Below are 21832 nucleotides of genomic sequence, written 5' to 3'. Positions count from 1 at the left end.
GTTTCTTCGGTGGTTTGCAGATAATCTGGGACCAGTAGCTGATGCCCGAGGTCGTAAATTTTGAGTACTAAGTCTTCCCTACCAAGTTTGCGATTTGTTAGTTCTTCATTGGACAAAGTTACAATTTGAACACATTCATCACGATTTAAATTTCGTCTAGCATGCTCCATTATGTATTGCACGAATGACAGTTATCTTATCAATTGGTAAAACAATAAAAAAAAATACCTACTTTTATTTTAGAAGTGAGGCTTATTTACTTAAAAAACAAGCCCCTCATGAAAAGCTGCTATGATTTCAAAATTAAATAAAGAAGACGAACAAATCTTATACAAAAGGCGTAATAATGAACCAATTATTATAACTGATATTAATGAATCAGTTATAGGAAATATGTAATATTTTTCGAAATAAAACCAAAAGTCAGAGTGGTGCGTTAATTTTGCGGTTAAGTGTAGTTGAGCAATAATTCTGAGGGAGGTGTAATATAACCCTCCACCTTGATAACATAATATTACCATAATATAAGTTTCTCTAAAACAGTTATTTGTATGGAAATACTATGACAGTATCATGTTGATGATGAAAAGATTGTAATCAAGGCCGCTTACGTAAGCTGTAATTTGCTGTAAAGTTAGAAAATAATCTAGTAGAATATAAATTCAAAAATAAACTGTTATAATCTTCAGTACTTTATCATTTCTTTTAAAACCACAATTTATAGGTGCAAAAAAAACGCAGTTTGAAATGTAATAATTTTTTTATTTTTCGTTCAGTTTTCATAATTTTTTCAGCAAACTGTAGATAAAAATGTCTAATTTCATGTTCAATATCCAGCCTTTTGTTAAATGCTGGTCATTTAATCGGTACCATTAACTTAATTGAAACGTCGTTCTAGGATCCTAATTTTAAAACACCCTGCGGAAAAACAGCGTTTTAAGTGCTGAAAATTGCGCTAAAGCTGTTGCTCTTGTTGAAGATAGGCGTAATTATGAATATGTTGCAAGAACCCTTCATGTTCATCGCTCCACTATTAAAAGAGTGGTAGAACGTTTTATACAAACTGGAATAAATAAGAGAAGGACAGGAAGCGGTAGAAAACGAAAAACCACTGCTGTTTTTACATTTTATAAATGTGTGTGATTTATACATGTTATAGCTTTGCGGAATCGTCATTTAACGTCAGTACAGACGAAAAATGAGCTTCGACTGATCCAAGATACAAATGTGAGTGCGTGGACAATTCGCGGAATCTGGGTTGAAAGCTTGCAGACCAGCAGTCCAAATTCCTTCCGCGCTACAGGGTGGCTAGACTACAATTTACCATCGAACACTTACATTGGGATTTGAGGCAATAGAATAATGTTCTCTTTACCGATGAATCCAGGTTCTGCTTACATTCTTCAGATAGGCGGAAAAGAGTGTGGAGAAGAAATGGAGAAAGGTTTGCGGAATGCACATTCAGTCCCCGTCTGAGTTATGGAGGTGGTTCAGTAATGGTGTGGGCAGGAATAAGCCCGGAAGCCTGCACTGATTTGGTCATCATCGATGAATCATTAACTGCCCAGCGATATATCGGGGAAATATTGGTTAATTACGTGCAACCCTTTAGTGAGTTTATAGGCGATGATTTTATCCTAATACCGGATAATGCACGGCCTCATATAGCCATGTCTGTTACACAATACCTCAATGAAGTGGGTATTAATAAAATGAACTGGCCAGCATGTTCGCCCGATCTAAATCCCATCGAGCATGTGTTGGATATGCTCGGTAGGCGGGTGGGAGACCGCAAAGTAGCTCCAGCTTCTGTACATGAACTGCGAATAGTTCTCCAAGAAGAATGGCAAAACATTACGCAGCAGTCCATTTGTAATGTTATCGACAGCATGAATCGATATATGGAAGCTGTGATAAGAGCTAGAGGTCGTAACACAAAATATTAAGATAAATGTCTTGTAAAAAAGTTGTACATAGGGTTACGTTTTAGGTTAGAATTGAATTATTTTGCATTAATAAATTTTCTTATTTTCTGTCTTTTTAAGTTTTTCTTTTTTTTGTTTGCTTTTCTTACCTTTTTTCTTTTCATTGGTTGTCTCACAAACTGATGCTATCAAACTATCTATAGAATAACAATGAACAAGGCCACCTTATTAAAAAGTAACGTATCTTAAGTAAATTGTTAGTGACAAATTCATTTCGCTCTTAAAAATGAACGAATGCACTTAGAGACATGAACCAAAAAACAAAATGTAGGGAACGAATGGTTCTTAACAAAAATTATATTTTGAAACAATTTACACACTAAATTATTCCACAGGTGTTTTAAAATTAGGATCCTAGAACGTCGTTTCAATTAACCCTGTATACCGACTAAATGACCAGCATTTAACAAAAGGCTGGATATTGAACATGAAATTCGACATTTTTATCTACAGTTTGCAGAAAAAATCATGAAAATTGAAAGAAAAATAAAAAAGTTATCACATTTAAAATATTAGCCGTTTTATCAGAAATTAAAGACAAGTAAACTTATTAAATAATATATTATTTATATTTTGAATTTTAAAAACATTATCTTACATAAAACCATTAAGTTTACATAAAAGTAACTAATGTCATGTAATTCGTTTTAGGACAATCTTCATCTAAAATCTTATACTTCAAAGCACAATTATTTCTTTCATTAAATTCATATATTTCATTATACAAACAAGCCTAAAACCATTCAACATTAATAACTTAACCTTTATTTCAAAACGCCCCCTCTATGCAGAAATAAATCTTCGATATAAAATTTATTGTAAGACTTATTTTTGGACAAAGGAAGCAATAAATTTCTTACCTGCAAATACAAAACATCTTTAACACCATAATAAACCTCCAATTTTTGAAAATCCCTGTTAACACCATTCAACATTTTTGCAGCCCTTAAAATAATTGCGTTTCTTTCCATTTCACTTTTACAATAACTTTCAGCCACAACACATTTTACGTACACCATTAAAGCTTGTGCCCGATTATAAACATTCCCATGTGATAATATTTGTGGTACACAATGACTTAAAACGTTTAAAGCCTCCCCTGGCATTCCTAATAACAATTGTACATTCGCTATGTGTACTTGAACTAATGAAGTGTAATAATCCAAATAATAATCTTTACAATACGCTAAAGTTGAGTTTAGAAGTGTTAAAATTCCATACGGTACTGAACTCGGAAAACTAATCGCTGATTGGATTTCTATTAATAAAATCATAGCTCGAACTTGTATATCCATTCTCACAACTCTCTTAAATTCTTGACATATTACTAATACTTTATTAACACAATAATGTGCTCGACTATAATCTTCTTGATGAATTAATAATTCGGCGATTCGTAAACAAGCATCCCATTTATTTATACAAGCGATTTTTTCAGCTATAATTTCAGCTTCGATATAGTTTTGTTTATATAAAAGATAAGTAAACTGGAAAATATTTTCAGATAACATCCAGTTATGTGAAGACGGTTCATTGGGAAATCTTTGTTTTGTAAATGAAAATATGGCATTTGCCGAATCATAATTACTTTCTAAATAAACACTATTCGCTACATTGCATAAGGCTTCACAAAAACCTTCGTCGTAATGATTCCTTGTTAATGAATTATCTGTTGTACTAAAATTTAGTAGAAGTTGTGACCATAATGATGACATATTTACTTTCCCGTAAAACTGCCATAAAGCTGATTTTTGTGAAAAACTGTGTGAAATTAAATCGCGGTGACCATATTGACAATTTAATACATCACTTCTTGTTATTGTCTAAAACAAATTAATTTACAAAACAAAGTTTTATTTTATATAAACATTGTATTATATGAAATAAATCTATGTTGAGTAAAACGCAGTATGCGTCATAAGTATTAAGCATCATCATGAGCCGAAACTCGTCGATTTATATTTTGTCTTAATCTAAATAATTTAGCATAGAAAATTATCTATCACTTTTAGATTATCCGGAAAATGGGTCAACATTGTTTTATTTTAATATTAATTATGCCTGTGGAGTTATCTGTTTACTATCGGACGCGTACCCAAATGGCAGATAGGGGCCCCAATCAATCTGAGCTCTTTAGTTGGATTGATGGGTAGATGGGAAATGACATACCACAGCGGCCCAAATTAGACTAGACAAGGTGAATAAAAAAATCTCATTTTCATGAGGTTAATAACCTGTCAGAGTGGTATCATAGAATATGCCTACAGAACTCAAATGAAGCCTCAGACTTGGACTGATGGAATGGCGAAGACACAGACGAGAAAAAGGAAAACGATTTTAATAATAGCTACATGGAACATTGAATCATGGAAGAACAGGATTAAGAAATTATTATTGTAATGCAAAATCAGTAAATTGACATCTGCTCATTGAATGAAATACGAAGGTAAAGATAGTATTATTGACATACACCATATGAATGAAAGATAATAATGATAACTCCATCACTAAAGAACTCATACTCTATACTGCATATCACATCTATATGCGCTCAACAAACTGAAAGTCCCAAACACGAAAGGAATATATTTTATGAACACTATTCAAGATCTATTAAATTCAATACCAGAAAGAAACCCCATACTAATATTAGGGAACTTTAATGGCCATATCGGAAAGGATGTTACATTTGGAATTAAATAACATGGACTGACAACAGAAGTCAAAAGATGATTATTGATTTTATATTAAGGAACAAAGAGATCCTTAATATAAATTATACACGACTAATGTAGTCCCACCACAAAAACTTTCAAATATTTATCATCCCTGTAAAGATATTTGTGGAAATGTGGCTCTGTCATAATGACCGAGTCGGCGCTGTATGAAATATTACATGTTTTACGCCATTGCGATTAACTTCTGAACATGCGCGGAAGTAGTTGTTAGTTGTACACTGAGGGCACGTTGGTTTTGTTTAGATGTTGTGGCTACAAAAACATGTCTGCAATGCTGATGACGCCGTTTAATTCAACATAACAACTAAGCAGTATAATATGAAATCAATATCAACGGAGAAAAGAAAATGTGTGGTAATATCCAAAAAACCAAAAGAGGCTACGAGCTGCATATTGATCTATGTTGAGAAACACAATCACAAGTCACAAAAGCGACATGGGTAGCGGGTTGTGTAAGGGATACTGTATGGCGAAAGAAATATATGCGCGTAGAAGAAAAAACGAAAATATACTATAAAGCCAATGTACGACCCATACTAACATATGGTACCGAGACGACAGCAAAGACTTAGTCTTCTTAGAAAATTTCACTCATATTTTCGCATGAAGTTTTCATCGTTTGACTATGTTTTGATAAAATACATCATAAACTAATCAAAAAATTATCCAACTTCAATATTCAACTCATTGAACCTACAGAGCAAGTATCGATTATGATACCAAAGATGTTTCTGACCCCAGAAAGCGTTTTTAGCAAAAACCATACTTATTAATTGTTGATTATCCAATTTAGTTTACTGCGATGAGAGTGACGAAAACAATTCTGTTTGATGTTGCTGTTATCTAGCAGCTAGATAAGGAGTGCTTAGGGAAATTCTTAGAACTAGCCCCATCCTCAGTGACAATGTCAATAGAAGACTAATATTGTAAAGTGAAGATCATCAAAAAGGCAATTGAATGCATGTATAAAGCTGAAGGCGATATAATGAGGTGTTAAACGTGTACAGCAAAATGATTAAAATGTTTCTTCACGTCTCTTTAAAGGTTCAACATGGTTTTTGATTATTTTTCAACAAGCGTTTAAAATAACGTGCTTTTTTGCTGTTGCCATTTTAATCATTTTGCTGTACACGTTTAACACCGCATTATATCGCCTTCAGTTTTATACATGCATTCAATTGCCTTTTTGATTATCTTCACTTTACAATATTAGCCTTCTATTGACATTGTCACTGAGGATGGGGCTAGCCCCGAAACTAGTTTGACTTCAAATTTATTAAATATAGCAAGTTAAGAAGTTTTTTCGTTTTATTTTTAATCAGAAAATAGGTAGTAAACTCTTTAGTAAACTTCTTTACCTGGGTTTATGTTTAATAGATGTTTCCTTTACCACATAACAAAAACACAATTATCACAAATGTACATTAGCAAAAGTTACTATAGAGTTAACGTAATAAAATTTACAACCTTCAAACAGCTTAATTTTATGCTCTATACTGTCAACGATCTTGTGAGTTCATCGATTTCATTTCAAAATTTACTATTGCACTCCTTCTTCTGCAAATGACTGGCCAAGATAGATTTGCCAAACTGCAATTGTCGCATTAATTACGACTTAAAAGCAAAAGAAGCAGAATCTATGAAAAAACAAATTCAGCTGTGACCTCTATATGAGAAAACATGTTCACCACATATCACCATATCAAAGATTTATTATAAAAGGACCTTAACCACTTCATGCACACAAAAATTCAGTTTTGTATGGTATTCCATGAAACAAGGCACAGCACACAATCCTACATCACAACTTTTGCAATAGTACCTAGTTTCCTTCCTTGGTCTTTTTCCTTCCTTGTTCTTCTTATTGCAACACACAGCGCAGTACCTACATGGAGCAGCTTTTTTTTTCGTTGGTGGTACATATTCGGGAAAATGGCGCTCGGTCAATCGTAAGGGTCCAGGTTGATAGCTAGGTCGACCTTTCCTGGTAGAAGAGGTTGAATGAAAATTCTCTATAAGCTTCTCAATTAGTGCCTGCCGAAACTGTAAATTATTCTTTTGTCCACCGTTTTTATTATATAAGACAAAAGCATTCCATAGCGACATGTCTAATAAGTGGAAAAATATTTTCTTGTAATATTTCTTCCCTCTTTTTCTTGCTATAGGATAATCATGCAAATGTTGATCTAGCCGATCAACGCCCCCCATTGTATTATTATAGTCAATAATAACCTTAGGTTTTTTTATCAGTCCACCGTCTTTGTCCCTCTTTTTTGTAGTTTCCCTTGCGGAATTATGGACAGTAGAAAGCATACAAACGTCTTTTTTATCCCTCCACTTCAAAACCATAACTTTTCCTCTTTGAAATGCGGTAATTTCGCCTTTTTTTAATTTTTTTTCCCGAATTTCTTTGGGTACTTCTTGCCGATTCATTCGCATAGTCCCATATGAATCTGTTTTACGTTGTGCTAAAAAATCTGCTAGCTGAGGGGATGTGTAAAAATTATCTGTCGTTACGCAATATCCCAAATTCAGTAACGGTTCCATCAAAGACAAAACTATTTGGGAAGACATAGGCCAATTTTTATATTTATTGCTAATAAGGGTTCCCTTTCCTGCGTAAATTATACTCGAATGTACATAGCCCGATTTTGATTCGCACAACAGGTATAATTTTATGCCAAATCGAGCCCTTTTCAGTGGAAGATATTGAATCCAGCTAAGACGACCTTTGTACATCATCAAACTTTCATCAATGCTGACGTCCCTCTCAGGAATGTATAGAGAACTAAACTTGCCATTTAGATTCTCATATACAGGCCAAATTTTATTCAATTTGGGGTGTGGGTGTGTAGCACTATTGTAAGTTACATTATCCGCAAAATGTAAATATCTTTGGATTTGATAAAATCGTTGGTATGTGAAAAGTTTAGAAAATATAGGTGTCTGAAACACTTCAGCTGTTGACCAATACATTCTTTCTTGTGGTTTCTTCACAATACCTTGAAGAATTTTTATGGCAAGGAAGATATGCATTTCTGCAACAGTTACAGGTGCCCAAGGTGTCGCTGATGATCCCGGCTGTTGTTGGGCAAATCTGTTCGTTTCGGTCACCAGAAGGTTTATCAAATAGTCATCAACAAATAATTGGTAATATGCCAAAACATCTTGACCATCAGGTATTGGAAAAGTGCAACCTGGGGTTCCCACAAATGAAAATCTAGGTGGTGCAGGGGGTGGCTGATCTGTATCAATGGCACACCAAGTTCTTGATAAATGAAAATGATCTTCATCGGAACAGATTTCATCTGATTCAAGATCACTCTCCTCACTTTCATCAGATCCACTTTCTTCTAAATTGCCGTATTCGACGTCAGTATCATTACTACTACTATCACTCATTTTGATATAGTTTTACTAAAATAAGTAACGCAAAAAAACAAATGTAACAAAATAATATGAAATAGACACATACAATATTTCTTACCAAGTATTTATAATGATGAATTTATAAAATATAAACCAAAAATAATTTTTACGCTCGTACTGTATAAAGAACTATAACTCACAAACACTGCTCTAAACTGCGCTAAAGGGCCGCTGAGATCGGCTATATAACACGATATTTTTGTAAACATCCTTATTTGTATCTTTGAACAGGCAGGTAGTAAATAAACTTCGAATAGGCGGGAACCACAGCCGGAACTAAATAAATATGAAGACGCGAAAGAAATAAAACAAAACATTTTTTTTGTACACCAAAAATAAATATCTATTTGAAAATATGCGAATTTGGGATCCATTTTCATGTTCCTAAACATTTATAGTTTATTTTAATTCGATAATATTCCACACCGGCCGATAAAATTTGTTTTAGTAAGATAATACGGTTGCCCGTGCGACACACGGGCTTGTGCAAAATTGCCAGTTAAGCGCGCCCGTGTCAGACACGGGTATGTACGTTAAGTGGTTAAAGGTATCGTACATTAAGACATTCGACTATTGTTTATGGAAAAAATTATAATTTAAGCTTAAATCAGAAAAAGATGTCCCTTCCTTAATACCTTAATCAGGGATTACATCTAAGCAGTAGACATAGAAGACTAAGCAAAAGATAAGAAGAATGGAAATGGAAGTTTTATACCTATTATATACCTATTACATGTTACACTATGACATAAACAAATTAACACCTCAGAGAAAGATGTAATATACAGGATGAACGTTTTGTAAATGGATAAAAAGCAGAAAAAAGAAGTGGAAGGAATATGTAGAAAGAATGAGTAAGAAGAGAATGGCAAGAATTTATATGTGTGGACGACCGGAATCAAAGAGACCACAAAGACGATATTCCAAGAGATGCGCTCAGAGCTGGATCTCTTCGTCTACGGAATAAAACCCAAATCACAAGGCTTGACAAATAGGGAATTGTGCCTTGTTGAAAGTAGAAGAAGATATTATAAAATATGGCGCGTGCAACTTTTAAAAGATGTTCCGCCCGTTTGATTTTTCGCAAGACAGGTAACCAGGTAAATAACGAGCAGTATGGATATCGACACGCAGTCTTGCGATAGTTGATTTTTACATAGTCAACTGAGAGAAGGCTATTGCTAGAAAAAAAAAAGTTTGTGTCGTCTTTTTTATTAAAATTTGTGCCAAATTCTACCAACAAGTGTTCCTTGTGTTCCTGTTTTGTTTATTAAAAGTAACGCCACACCCGGCGATTGTCGATAGTTACTAAATCGTTTGAGAAAGCAAGAAATGTTTTATAGAAAAGTTAATAGAGTCACCACTTTCTATAACGTAAAATTATTTTCATTTATACAGGCTATTGCATTTAGGTGTGACATAAAGTATGTATAGTCAGTACGATATTTGTTGAGGTAAAATTCCCAGAAAAAATCAATAACATTCTATTCTCTTAAAAAAACGGTTATTCACGGCTTGATATTTGCAAGCAGTGGCGTACCTTTAAATTTTTCACGTTATTTTTCGAATATTTTTTGCACTTTTAGTGAATATCTCAGAAACTAATGTTGTGAAAAATTAAATTATAAAAAATATAACGTTGTTTTTTTTGAAAAAATAAACCAGGTGATAAAAAACAGAACATACAAAGAAACTTGTATTGGATTAACCGACACACAGCTTATAAGATAAATTTTAAAAGTCGTCCACACTAGAAGTTTCGCTATTAGAAGCTGTAATAATTAAACTATCTGTTGCCTCATCAATTCGAACCTCGTTTTCTAAATAATTATTTTCAACTTTAACAACATTTTGACAACACTTCAACCAGTCTTCAACAGTAACCAACGAAAATTCTTCTTCTGTCAGAGTTTTCACAACGTTTAATTGAAATAATACATTTCTCTTCGCTACTTTGTTTTTAACTTGAGCTCATTTCAATCGAATTTAAATCGGGGTGGTAGGATGGGAGCCTTAAACCCACATATCCGTTTTCTTCTAGCAGACGATCGAATTTGTAAACAATGTGCTGTTTTTTATGATATTGAATATCATACAGTTGTGGCAAGAGACAGCTAGATATGAAACCTTTTCACCACCGTCGCGTCGTGAACAATAATTAATCTATTGCCTTTAGATATGGGTGATAGTAAAAAAAATGTGCTAGTGTCTGTCCATCTACTGGAACTAGTATGACCTGCGTGAATGTAAGTTTCATCTAAAAAGACAATAGGTCTACCTTGGCTCCAATAATATTTAATTTTATCCAAATAATTCAACATTAAAGTACGAATATCATTCTTCTCTATTAGTAACCGCCGATTGTCCATAGTTTTCCACCACTTAAATCTAAGGTTTCCAATAAATGTCTGCAGGGAGGTACGTTTTTCCGTAAAGTTATATTTGGCACTTAATTTTTGTTGTAATTGTATCAGAGAAACGCGATATCCTTCGGTTTTGTGGAAAATATAAATCATGTTTCTAATATCCATTTGTTCCCATTTATGTATGTTGGTTTTTGTGCACATTCTCTTACGTTTTTTAGGAAAACTGAATGTTATATTATCATCACCATTGTTTGAAGCTTGTAAATCGCATCCTTCATGTAAGATTCTCTTTATAGTTGCCAGAGACACTTACAACACGCTTTTTTTTAACTCTGTTTTCATTTGGAAAAATTGCCTTAAAATAATTAATCACCTTAAATATAACACCCTTCGACTGAGAATTAAGTTCCTGTCTTTTATTTCTCACTTCCATTGATTTCTTTTCATAACAAATTACACTGCAAATGCATAAAACAACTTACGTTACGTAAATCGATTGCAATTCACGATAATCAAATGCTTATTGCAAGTATAAAAACCCACTTGCTATGCCGCCGCCAATGACTTTCAGGGTGTAGGATGTTATATGATTCCAAGAATCTGACGTAGGGCTTTTCTGAGAAATTTGGCTCAATCATTATCATATTATGAATATAAGTAAATTTGTTTATCCAACCGTATATGCTGCTAACTTACAGCGTTAATAGTTCCTAAGATATTCAATTGTTTTCCAAAATATGTCCGTTGCAGGATGTTTTCAAAAACGACATTTTTGCTGATTTGTCCTTTAAACTATGTGTGTTCATAGAACTTAGTAAATTTTAATGTTTTCCAAATGGCTTTTTCATAAGTTTTTTTAAATAGAACATCTGTATGTTATGTCCAGGTTGAATAGCCCATCAAGGTCATCACGTATCAGTCTTGCAACGGGCACATTTTATAAAAATAATTGAATATCTCAGGTTTTATTAACGCTGTGAGTTAGCAATATATACGGTGGAATTTGTGTCCAATACACAAACTTCTCTTATCTCAAAATGAGGGATACTGTATCCTTGCAAATCTACTACAGCTTGTTTAGTCATCTTTGTTATTCTCAAATTAACAAACAGGTTACTTAAAACATTCAATCTGGTGAAATGATCAACTCAGAATACAAACTGACAAACCTGACAAACCGAACTGAACCGTAATGTTATATAGAGGAGGACTAAAGGTTGAAATAATGGCTAGGGGGAGGGTTGACCTTCATTTCTATTTACCGATTTGCGAAGTTCCTTTTGGATCCGCAAGGTCAAGGTCACGCGGTGACACCATGACCTTGACATTCCAGGAGGAGGTTTGTTAATCGGCAAATACCTACTACTACGAATAAATAATCTTAATTGTATTCATTATATGATAAATTAAACAGGGCGTTCCATTTAAAAAATTAGATTCTTTCCGTTGCGCCTAAATGTAACACCCTGTATAAAGGAAAATCATTTTTATAGAAAGTAGTGAGTCAAACAACTTTTGTACGAAACATTTTTTTCTTTCTTAAACGATTTACTTATTTGCGACCGCCAGGATACTAGTGATGTAAAAAAAGTAACAATTCGTTATAAGAGTACTCGTTACTCCGCGAGATCCGAAGTAACTGTTACCGTATCACATCGGTACCAGTTACTTTGGATCTAACAGTTACTTTTTCCAAAGGCCAAGTATTGTTGGATAGGCGAAATCGACTTAAAAGTCGAAATGCGCAACAAAATTTATTTTTACATTGCAATAATAAGCTGTAATATCTTTTATTGTTGTTTTAATATTTTTATTTTATTTTATTATTGCTTGTTTTATAGAAGAAGTTTTGTTTTCCATTGTTAATGTGTTACTACTTTCAAATATTTTTGTTATATAATAAGTGAAACGTAAGTTATTAATAATTAAATAATAATAATTAAGAAAAATTCGTCGTTATAATATGCAGTGAAAAAGTAAATCCCATAACCTACACTCTATTTTTTGATATTAGTGCACAGTGCATAATAGCGTAACAAACACAATATAATATACGTACAGTATTTGTTTTCAAAAATAAGTGTAATATAAAATAAATTCATATAAGTATGTAGTCCAACTAAAACGAGTAATCGAACCTCGAGCGCAAACTAGTACTGGAACCTCAAGCGCAAACGATTACTTGTAACGAGTACAAAGTAACGAATACTTTTTCTGAAAGTAACGGACAGTTACAAATACTAAAAAGTAACTAAACTTTACATCACTACAGGATACTAATGACCCTGTATAGGGAAAAACTAAAAGTGATAAACAATGTTGTATATTAATACTGGAACAGATTTCAAACTAATCAGGGGTGGTTCCTTATGACGACAATACACGTCGTAATAATTACCTCAAATATTTGTTTTGGATTTCCACAAGTTATCCCTCCAAATTGACCAAAAGATAAAATTCCCAAAGACATGATATACGATAAATTAATTTCTAAACTTTTTAAAATTGAGTGTTCAATTAATTTATCTTTATTTGATTGGGAAACGCTGCACAGCCAAGACAAAGCATATTGAAGACAAACGTTATCATTGGCTTCTTGAGCACTCCTTATACACTCTTTAAGAGCCGCCAATGCTTCTTTCCTAAAATATTTTTTTACATAAACAATTTAAGTATAACAACAAAATATAGCATCAAATAATAATACAGTAAAACCTCGATATAACGGACTTTGGATATGACGGACAAAATATTTTTAAGGCTCGTTACTACCATCTTCTGGTTAAGTTATCTAAAGGATTATTACCATGGTTACGGCTATTTTACGCACTCTGATTGGCTAGTAGATGGGTTTATCTACAGGATGCCCATTATGTATGGAATATAGTATATATCTTGGTAGGTATCAACTTTTTGAAAAAACATTTTATACAAAAGTTGTTTAATATTTTATTTGCCATAATAAGACAGCATTCAATTGTTTTTATTTCAGAAAAAAAATGAGCAACAAATAAAAAAAAAATGAACAAATAAACAATTTTTACATTTTTCTCAAAAATTTTCTGATGTAAGGATACAAAAATTTTACGCCATCGTAAAGAGAAAAGTAATCTCTATCAAATGAGCCTAAAGAAAGATTACATTGCCATTTAAAAAAATTTAAGTATTATTCGTTACTCATTTGTTTTCTGAATTAAAAACCATTGAATACAGTCTTATTATGGCAAATAAAATATTAAACAAGTTTTGTATAAAATGTTGTTTTATAAAGTTGATACCTACCAAGATATATGCTATATTCCATACATAATGGGCTACAGGGTTAAGATAAACTTAACTAAAAGATGATAGTAATGGACTTAAGTCATAGTATTAATATTATCTATTTAATACATGAGTAGGTATATTTAAATATAAATGTTAGCGCTCATAAATAAAATCCAACTTTGGGTATTCCTCAAGTTGCTCTATTCTATGTTCATAGATAAACTAGGGCTATTCCTTGAGTTGTCTATGTCTATATGATGTATAAATCAACGTCGGTAGTTCTAGTTTTAATTGTTATTCAGCGCTAGATTGTTGTATATTTTTATTGAACTAAAAAATAAACAACGCAACAGTATGGATAGCTGTACATTATAATTATTCATTCAAACAGTTTAAAGTGTAAATTTCTCATATAACAGACTTTTGGCTATAACATACACTCCTTTCCTTGTATTAGTCCCTTATATTAAGGTTTTGCTGTATTTTTAGGAAAGAAATAAACTTACTTATGATTAAAATGAAATTTAAGTATAGCTAAATTTAACACAGCATAACGAAAACTTTTATTTTTTTCTTCATTACTTTTACCATTTGTTGAAATTGTTTTATCAAAACATAAATGTAAACTATCTAAGGCACCAGAAAATTCTTTAATTCGTAAACAATTTAAATAACTTAAAAAGTAAGCTTCAGATATATCTGGATTTGTTTCCAATAAAGATCTAAGTTGTTTATGTAATTCCACTGGATTCAAAGCTCTCGTTTGGTCATGTGCTAATAAACCAGCTTGTGTTGAAATAAACAAATCAGCTTGTCTTCTTGACCATTGATTTTTGTTATTATACCAATCATTACCCAACGCAATAATTTTTTCTATGATTGGTTTTCTATTTTGTGATAAACTAGACTTATTTACATAAGCTATATACATATCTAATATAAGACTAGCTTCAGAAAATGATAGTTGATCAAAATAAATAATAAAAGTTCTTAAGAAGTAGCCTAAAATCCAATAATTAATATATTTTTATATAAACATAAAAACATAAACTTACCCAAAATACTATTTCTTATATGTGTAATTATCCCTTGAATATTAACATCCTCAAAAGGGGGTAATCTACCCATATTATCCAAAACATCTAATAACCATCTCATACCAATATTAATCATACAATTAATGTTTGAAACAACCATGTCTACAATACGTTTATTTGCTATATGGTCCACATTACGTAGAGTGTTTAAGAAGTCGTCTAAAGATATATCGGGGCCTTGTACCAACTTTTGTATCACAATACAGTAAGTTCTTAACAAACTTCTCCTTAAAGGTTCTTCCATTGAGAAAAAATCCGTCGATTCCCGGAATTTTGAAAATTCGTACACTAACATTGCTACTGATAACCTGTGAGGAGTTATGTTTTCACGCCGGGAACGCTTTTTTATTATTGAAATATCTTTAAACGCATTCATGTCTGCGAAATGTTTGTGAAATGAACGTTTAAAGTTTTAAACGTCAGTTTGACAGATACATACAATTCAGAAGTTAGCTGCAAGTAAAATGTATAAATTTAACGTTAATATAAACTAATGAATTAATTCACAAAACTTTATAAGTACATTATTTATATTAAAACAATAATAAATTAAACAATTTTTTTTTTATTTGAAATATATCTCTTCGAATTCGGATTGATAGGTACATTAATAAATGAAGTGAATCCGAACGAACTCTGGTAATATAGAAATTTAATATAAAACGTTGATATATATTTATTTTTAATTATTTAAATTACAGTGAAATGTATTATTAATTATAAACTAAACTGTAGAAATTATTAAACGAAAATTTTTTGATCGCATCATGAAACGGACAATATCTCCATTTCAACATAAGTCTATGACATATTGCCGGTTCTTTAAGGTATCGATTTTTGAAGTTATAAACAGTTTTTAACAACAACAAAAAATGGTAAGATCTATTTAAAATTAACTCTCTTTAGATAAATTTCTTATTTTTTAGTTGTTCTACTCATTTTTCAAATCGCTTGTTGGAAAAGATGTTGTTGTTGAACTTAAAAACGATTTAAGGTAACCTAACCTCCAAAAATATAGTATTTTGTTTAATAACTACTTTTTATAGCATTTGTGGTACTTTACATTCCGTGGATCAGTACTTAAATATCAAATTGACTGATATAAGTGTTACAGATACTGAAAAATACCCTCACATGGTATGTACAGCTATTTTAAGTATAATAAATATTTTTAATAGACGGATGTTTTTAGTTGTCGGTGAAAAACTGTTTCATTCGTGGATCTGTGGTGAGATATGTACAATTACCAGCGGATGAGGTTGATACTCAACTGTTACAAGATGCTGCAAGGAAAGAAAGCAGTGTTCCAGCAAGATAGTTCTGTTATAACATTTGATTTATAATGATTTAACCTAAACTTAATTAATAATACTAAGTTAATTTAGAATAAGAATATGTTTTCATTTATGGAATTAATTAAGTTAAAATAAGGTACTTTCAAGGAATGAAATAAAATAGTAATTTAATAAAATATATTTACATATTTTTTTCTAATACGACGTTTTCATGGTTGAAACTAATATTCACCCAACAAGTTGAGGTGTGTCTTTAATCGGCAGTTAATAAACAACTTAGGGTGTCTCATTCCAGGTGAACTGGTTCATAGTAGGCGAAGTTTCTCTTCAGCCCACAGTCCAATCCTATGTTTGGCCATTGCAAATGATATATCAACCGCTTTAGTGGCCCCACAAACGCTTTAGCGCAGCCCTCTCATGCTAGCTCATCTGCCATATCATTGCCAGCAACCCCAGAGTGACCTGGGACCCAGATTAGAGAAACTCTGTTACCACACCTGAGTGTGTTTAAAGTTCTCTTACAATCATTAATCAGAGCCGACACCGTTTTGACGGCCAGTAACACCTGGAGAGTGGCTTGACTGTCTGAGAAAAATCATACCGTCATGTTTTCCCCCTTAAGAAGGATTTTTGCACCCATGTGAATAATAAATACTTCCGCCTGGAATACAGTATCGGTTCTGTGTGAAAATTGTAACTATGTTTTACAGGAAACCCAGGTTGAGGAATCTTTAGAGGTTGAAATTTCTCAGCTTGAGCAGGAAACATCCCCTGACGCCAGACCAACACACAGAAAATTGCGCCCGAAACAAGAATTAAGTGTAATACAGTAACCCCTCGATATAGCATAGTAGTATTCTTTTATGCCAATAAACTATTATTATTATTATTATATAGCGAACACGCAAGAAGAGAAGCAAACCGTTCGTTATAATGAGATGTTCGTATTTGCGATATAACGAACTAATTTGTTATAATTAATGATAATGGGTAGGCTATAGTGCAGCGGTCGGAGAACTTTTTTAATCATTACCCCAAAATATTTGTGTGTAAGTTGATATTATCCATGGCGAAGAGCAAAAAAAACGAAATCGCCTCTTTTTAGCATCTTTCATATTATAGCCCCCATGATAATTTTGAAAAGAAAACAATAACTAAAAATTTAATTTAAACATCATCTATTCAATTTATCAATGTTAGTTTTTTCGTCTAATAATACAAGAAAAATATCATATGAATTATAAAATAACAAAAAATTATCATTTACTTATATTTTCTGTGGGGGCGAATTTTTTTTTCCTCAACTGTATATAACAAATTGAAACCCATTGGGGTACAATTGAGGGTTGACAATTTTGGGTACTGTAACAAATTATAATAATAATAATAGTGGTGGTACAAACAAAAATTAGAAAAAAAAGAATAATTGAAAACATTCTTTTTTCACGTTTTGGAGAAATGATGTTGTTTCATGTTCGATACAATTGCTTAAAAATTGGGACTTTTTGATGTAAGAGCGATTTGAATACAGTCTTCAGCGTTTAATCGATTTCTGTTCTTCGTTTTTATGTTCATTAGAGTGGAAAAACCTTGTTCGCACAAATATGTTGTTCCAAATGGCAACAATTTTTTAACCGCCTCTTCATGTGCAATTTTGAAAGCCTTTGCAGCTTTTGACATCCAAAAAGACGACAGATTTGGTTTACTCTCAAATTGAATACGTGCTTCAGTATTAGATCGAAGTTCAAGAATTGCTTCTGCCAAACCAAACAGCAATTCCTCTTCAAAATTATCTGCACCTTTGTAGCGAACATATACCATTAGCTGTGAATTGCTACTAAAATCAGTTGTCTCATCAAGCTGAATAGCAAAATATTTAGCCTGTTTTAATGCGAAAATAACCTGTTCCTTCACATTTTCTGCTAATATAGAAATTCGTTCTTTCACAATTCTCGCAGGCAAGGGCAATGAATTCAGTTTCTTCGCTTCTTTTTGACCACACATAATCTCTGCCATTTCTACAGCAGCTGGTTTAACCAAATCTTCACCAATAGTGTATGGTTTCTTATTTCGAGCAATCAACCAGGCTACTTCAAAGCTAGCCCTTGATGCTGAACGCTGATCAAATGTACCAAACAAGTTGCTATTCAACCTTTGTCTTTTAACAGAAATTTGCAAAGTATTCTCGCGGTTTGGAAGACAGGTGTGAATGCAAATTATCTAAATGTTTCTTCAATTGACTTTTTTTGAAAGATTCTGAAGTCAGTACCTTCATACATACAACACACTGTGGTTTCATTGTACCATTGTCTTCTATTTGTGTAATACCGTAATTAAGGAATTCGTCTTAGTATTTTCTTTTTCTATTTGCTGCCATCTTCAGGGAGACAGAAAATAATAATTGTAAAATACTTGAATTAAATTTTCAAATTGCGGCTTACCTTGATCGATGTATCGATGATTAATGATAAAATGGTGGTCTTGTCAGCAACTAACTAGTAAAAACTCGCTCTCCGACTCGTCAATGTATTTGTATCTTGATGGTATGGTATGGCATGGACTGAGCAGGTAGCCGGGGCTGTGCTTTACTGCGCAAAGATATAACTCGAGAACACTTAGTGGTGGAGAGTGAGATGGCGTGGCCTGCATATGTCGCTAAATTGTTTAAGTTGAAAAAAATACTAACAGGTTTATAAAATAGCAAATTAAAAATATATACTTTACGTAAACATATGTATTAGCATCGACTGTAATAAGTTTAATATAATAAGTACGTTATATCATAATAAAAATTTTTTGAAAATAATCACTTATTTTTTGCCTCAGAATGGGCATTGTTCGTCTTAGGCATTCTTCAGTAATTTTATTCAAAGAATCCATGAAATTACATCGTTGGATAACTAATAATATTTGTGTTACCTTTGGATTGTATAGAGAGCGGCTAAAACTTCAGCTCTTAAAGGTGCTATTATATTAACTTCTTCTTCATCGTGTTCTTCGCCTTCTTCTTTTTCTTCGGTTTCTTGGTCTATATTCACTACTGCTAAGTCTATGTCTACTGCTTCTGTAGTCCTTATCGCACCATCAACTCTGATGTAATAATAAAACTAACTTGTATCAGTTGAACTGACAAGGTTTGTTGATAATTTTCCCATTCTACATCAGCAAATTCAGGCTATCAATGAGTAAAGCATATAACTAAAAAGCTACTGACGAGCTACATCACGAATCAACGCCCTTATCGCTTGTAAAATATTCCATTTTGGCTTTGATTCTATTGCTGCTCTAACAAGTCGTGCACGATATCGTTTCTGCATAGCTGCAATTATGCCTTGATCAAGAGGTTGCAGTGCACTTGTTGTGGAAACCGCAAAATAAACGACGTTAACATTGAGCAAATCAAATCCGATAACGTTATGTGCTGAACAATTGTCCATTGTTAACAACACTTTTCTGTTTAGAGCTGCCATGTTGCATTGAAAACGAAGAAGCCATTCTCGAAATGCTATAGAAGTTACCCAGATATTTTTCTGAGCGATATAATGGCATGGCAAATGGGAACGATCGAATTTATTTAAACATCTTGGGTTTTTTGATGTTCCTACTATCCATAGTTTTAATTTTTCACTTCCGTTAGCATTGCAGCATAAAACTGCTGTTATTCTTTCTTTGCTTTTAGTGCCCCCATAACATTTTTTGAATTTAAAATCTAAAGTACGGTTTGGCATTAGATTAAAAAAATACCAGTCTCATCAATATTAAAAACATCTTGATTCATCTTGGCTTCAACCCGAAACATTCGCGAAGCAAGTAAGTCTGAAGTCGTCCACTTCCAAAACTAACCACTAAAAACTAGCTGGAATATGGTCTTGACTGAGTAGACAAGGAAAATTTTCGTGTTCGCAATTACGATAATAGTTTTCATTGAAATTATATTCTACGGGTGAAATAATTGTTCGTAGTTCATTATAATGAAATTTCGTTATAATAAAAAAAGTGCCATATAACTTGTGTTGTAGACATTAGTGACATAATTTTGATTCGCAATAACGACAATTTTGTTACATCGGTGTTCGCTATATAGAGGGTTTACTGTAGAACATTTGAAGCAAGCAAGTAATGCCTTGGAAAGTCTAGCTTCCAAACGGCAATCCCAGATATCGCTGGATGGATCTACATTATATGAGCAGTTACTCGCTAATAAACTAAAAAGACTATCCCGAAGAACGCAAGACAACCACGTCCGGTGTTACGTATAATCATAGATTGAGTGTAAAGAGTGAAATCAGTTTTATTAAAAAGCTGACTAGTTGTCGTGCTGAAACGTGAACCGTAAAATGTTATTTAAAATGCGCAAAACCAATAATTTTTCTTTTGTTATCCTTTCTCTGGTACGGGACCGTAGCAATGCCTTGCTATTAGCGTCTGCTTGAAGTGTTTAAAGTTTTTCGAAGTTTAGCGATAGTAATACAGGAGATGATGAAGCTGTTCCATGGAATCTGGGTGAAACTTCTTCTTTAATCAGTTTTAGAAAGTAACTGGGGCATTCTCAAATACCAAAAGTCATGACTTTTAACTTGTATTTTGTTTCGTTTGACGTCATGTACGCAGCTAAGTGTTCAGATTCCTTCGCCATTGGAAGTCGTTACAAGCTATATTAGAAGTCGAGAACGAACAACTTGGTATATGATGGATCAGCAACGTTTTGAATGTAGCAGCAAATTTTTTAAACAATTATATGGTCAAATTTCCTCAGCATGTCTCTGTTTTATCTCGCGAAAGAATTTTTATTTGGAGGTCGCACACAGCATTTTCGTGAATAAACTACTGCTCGTATAGCATGATGAGGCGCGGTAGTCGTTGGACGACTACTAATTTTCCATGAAAGTAGTAACATCAATTGAAAATCAAATGGCTGTTCCTAGGATTACGAAATCAGCTATTTTCTAACTGTCGATTTAATAACCAAAATGTGCAGTAAATTATTGACAGCTTTTATACTCTTTGGAACATTTCTTTCTAATTGTTCAGGAGTTATGGATGTAAAACATTTTATTATCCAGCCTCCTAAAAAATCGGTTCGTTATATTTATATTCTTTACCTACAAGAAGTTTTCTATTACTTTGTATTCGATTGTTGATGCTAACGTTATTGGCGTCTATGATGGTGTTTACGAATGCCGTGGTGCAATTTTTGTAAAAAGCTTTTGTAAATAGTATGGCTAAAAAAAGCTCTTTAACGGGACATGTTTTCGATGCCACAAAATACTGTCTGCTTACTTTATTCTTCATCGTTCCACTCATATGCTCAGAGATAAGAGGCAGATATAAAGATGTTAATTAACATATCTATGCACTTACATTAAATAAAAGGTGTAAGATGGATCCAAGGATATTTTCGTAGGATTCTAACTTCAACAGGATGATAGGCATTCGTTTACCCCCACAACTTGTCCTGTTTGGTTTTTCTGACATAATGCAGTATACACGCAACATACAGTTGATGAGGTAACCATACTTTCAGTTTTATGAATACAACCAGTTGGCCACCTTTATCAAAAGCCTGTGACCCGTCCAGAAGTAAACTACAATTCCTCCTACAATTACTACATGTATGTAAATTTAATGGTTCCATTTTACTGCTTATTTGAGTTA

General features: G+C 32.8%; 3 protein-coding genes across 3 annotated transcripts; 1 reads left to right on the top strand and 2 right to left on the bottom strand.

Annotated features, from left to right (window-relative positions):
• Nucleotides 1-2529: 2529 nt before the first annotated feature.
• Nucleotides 2530-15314, bottom strand: LOC111429488 (anaphase promoting complex subunit 5 ida). The gene is made up of 5 exons (XM_023065412.2): nt 14841-15314; nt 14292-14787; nt 12917-13160; nt 2846-3808; nt 2530-2718 (listed from the first exon to the last, which is right to left on the bottom strand). The coding sequence occupies exons 1-5, from the start codon at nt 15256-15258 to the stop codon at nt 2599-2601; spliced, it is 2241 nt and encodes a 746-aa protein (XP_022921180.1). The 5' UTR covers nt 15259-15314; the 3' UTR covers nt 2530-2598.
• LOC139430564 (piggyBac transposable element-derived protein 4-like) lies at nt 3815-12909 on the bottom strand. Its single transcript, XM_071197727.1, has 2 exons — nt 10106-12909; nt 3815-9964 (listed from the first exon to the last, which is right to left on the bottom strand). Exon 2 carries the CDS (start codon nt 8123-8125, stop codon nt 6437-6439), a length of 1689 nt encoding a protein of 562 aa, XP_071053828.1. The 5' UTR covers nt 8126-9964; nt 10106-12909; the 3' UTR covers nt 3815-6436.
• Nucleotides 15315-15648: 334 nt separating the features above from the next.
• On the top strand, nt 15649-16357 carry LOC111429487 (U6 snRNA-associated Sm-like protein LSm2). The gene is made up of 4 exons (XM_023065411.2): nt 15649-15757; nt 15809-15876; nt 15929-16019; nt 16075-16357. The coding sequence occupies exons 1-4, from the start codon at nt 15755-15757 to the stop codon at nt 16198-16200; spliced, it is 288 nt and encodes a 95-aa protein (XP_022921179.1). The 5' UTR covers nt 15649-15754; the 3' UTR covers nt 16201-16357.
• The last annotated feature ends 5475 nt before the right edge of the window (nt 16358-21832 follow it).

The sequence above is a fragment of the Onthophagus taurus genome, chromosome 1 (assembly GCF_036711975.1).
Source record: "Onthophagus taurus isolate NC chromosome 1, IU_Otau_3.0, whole genome shotgun sequence".
Lineage (NCBI taxonomy): Eukaryota > Metazoa > Arthropoda > Insecta > Coleoptera > Scarabaeidae > Onthophagus > Onthophagus taurus.
Note: the sequence above shows the minus strand (reverse complement) of the source record. Positions and strands in the feature narration are given on the sequence as shown.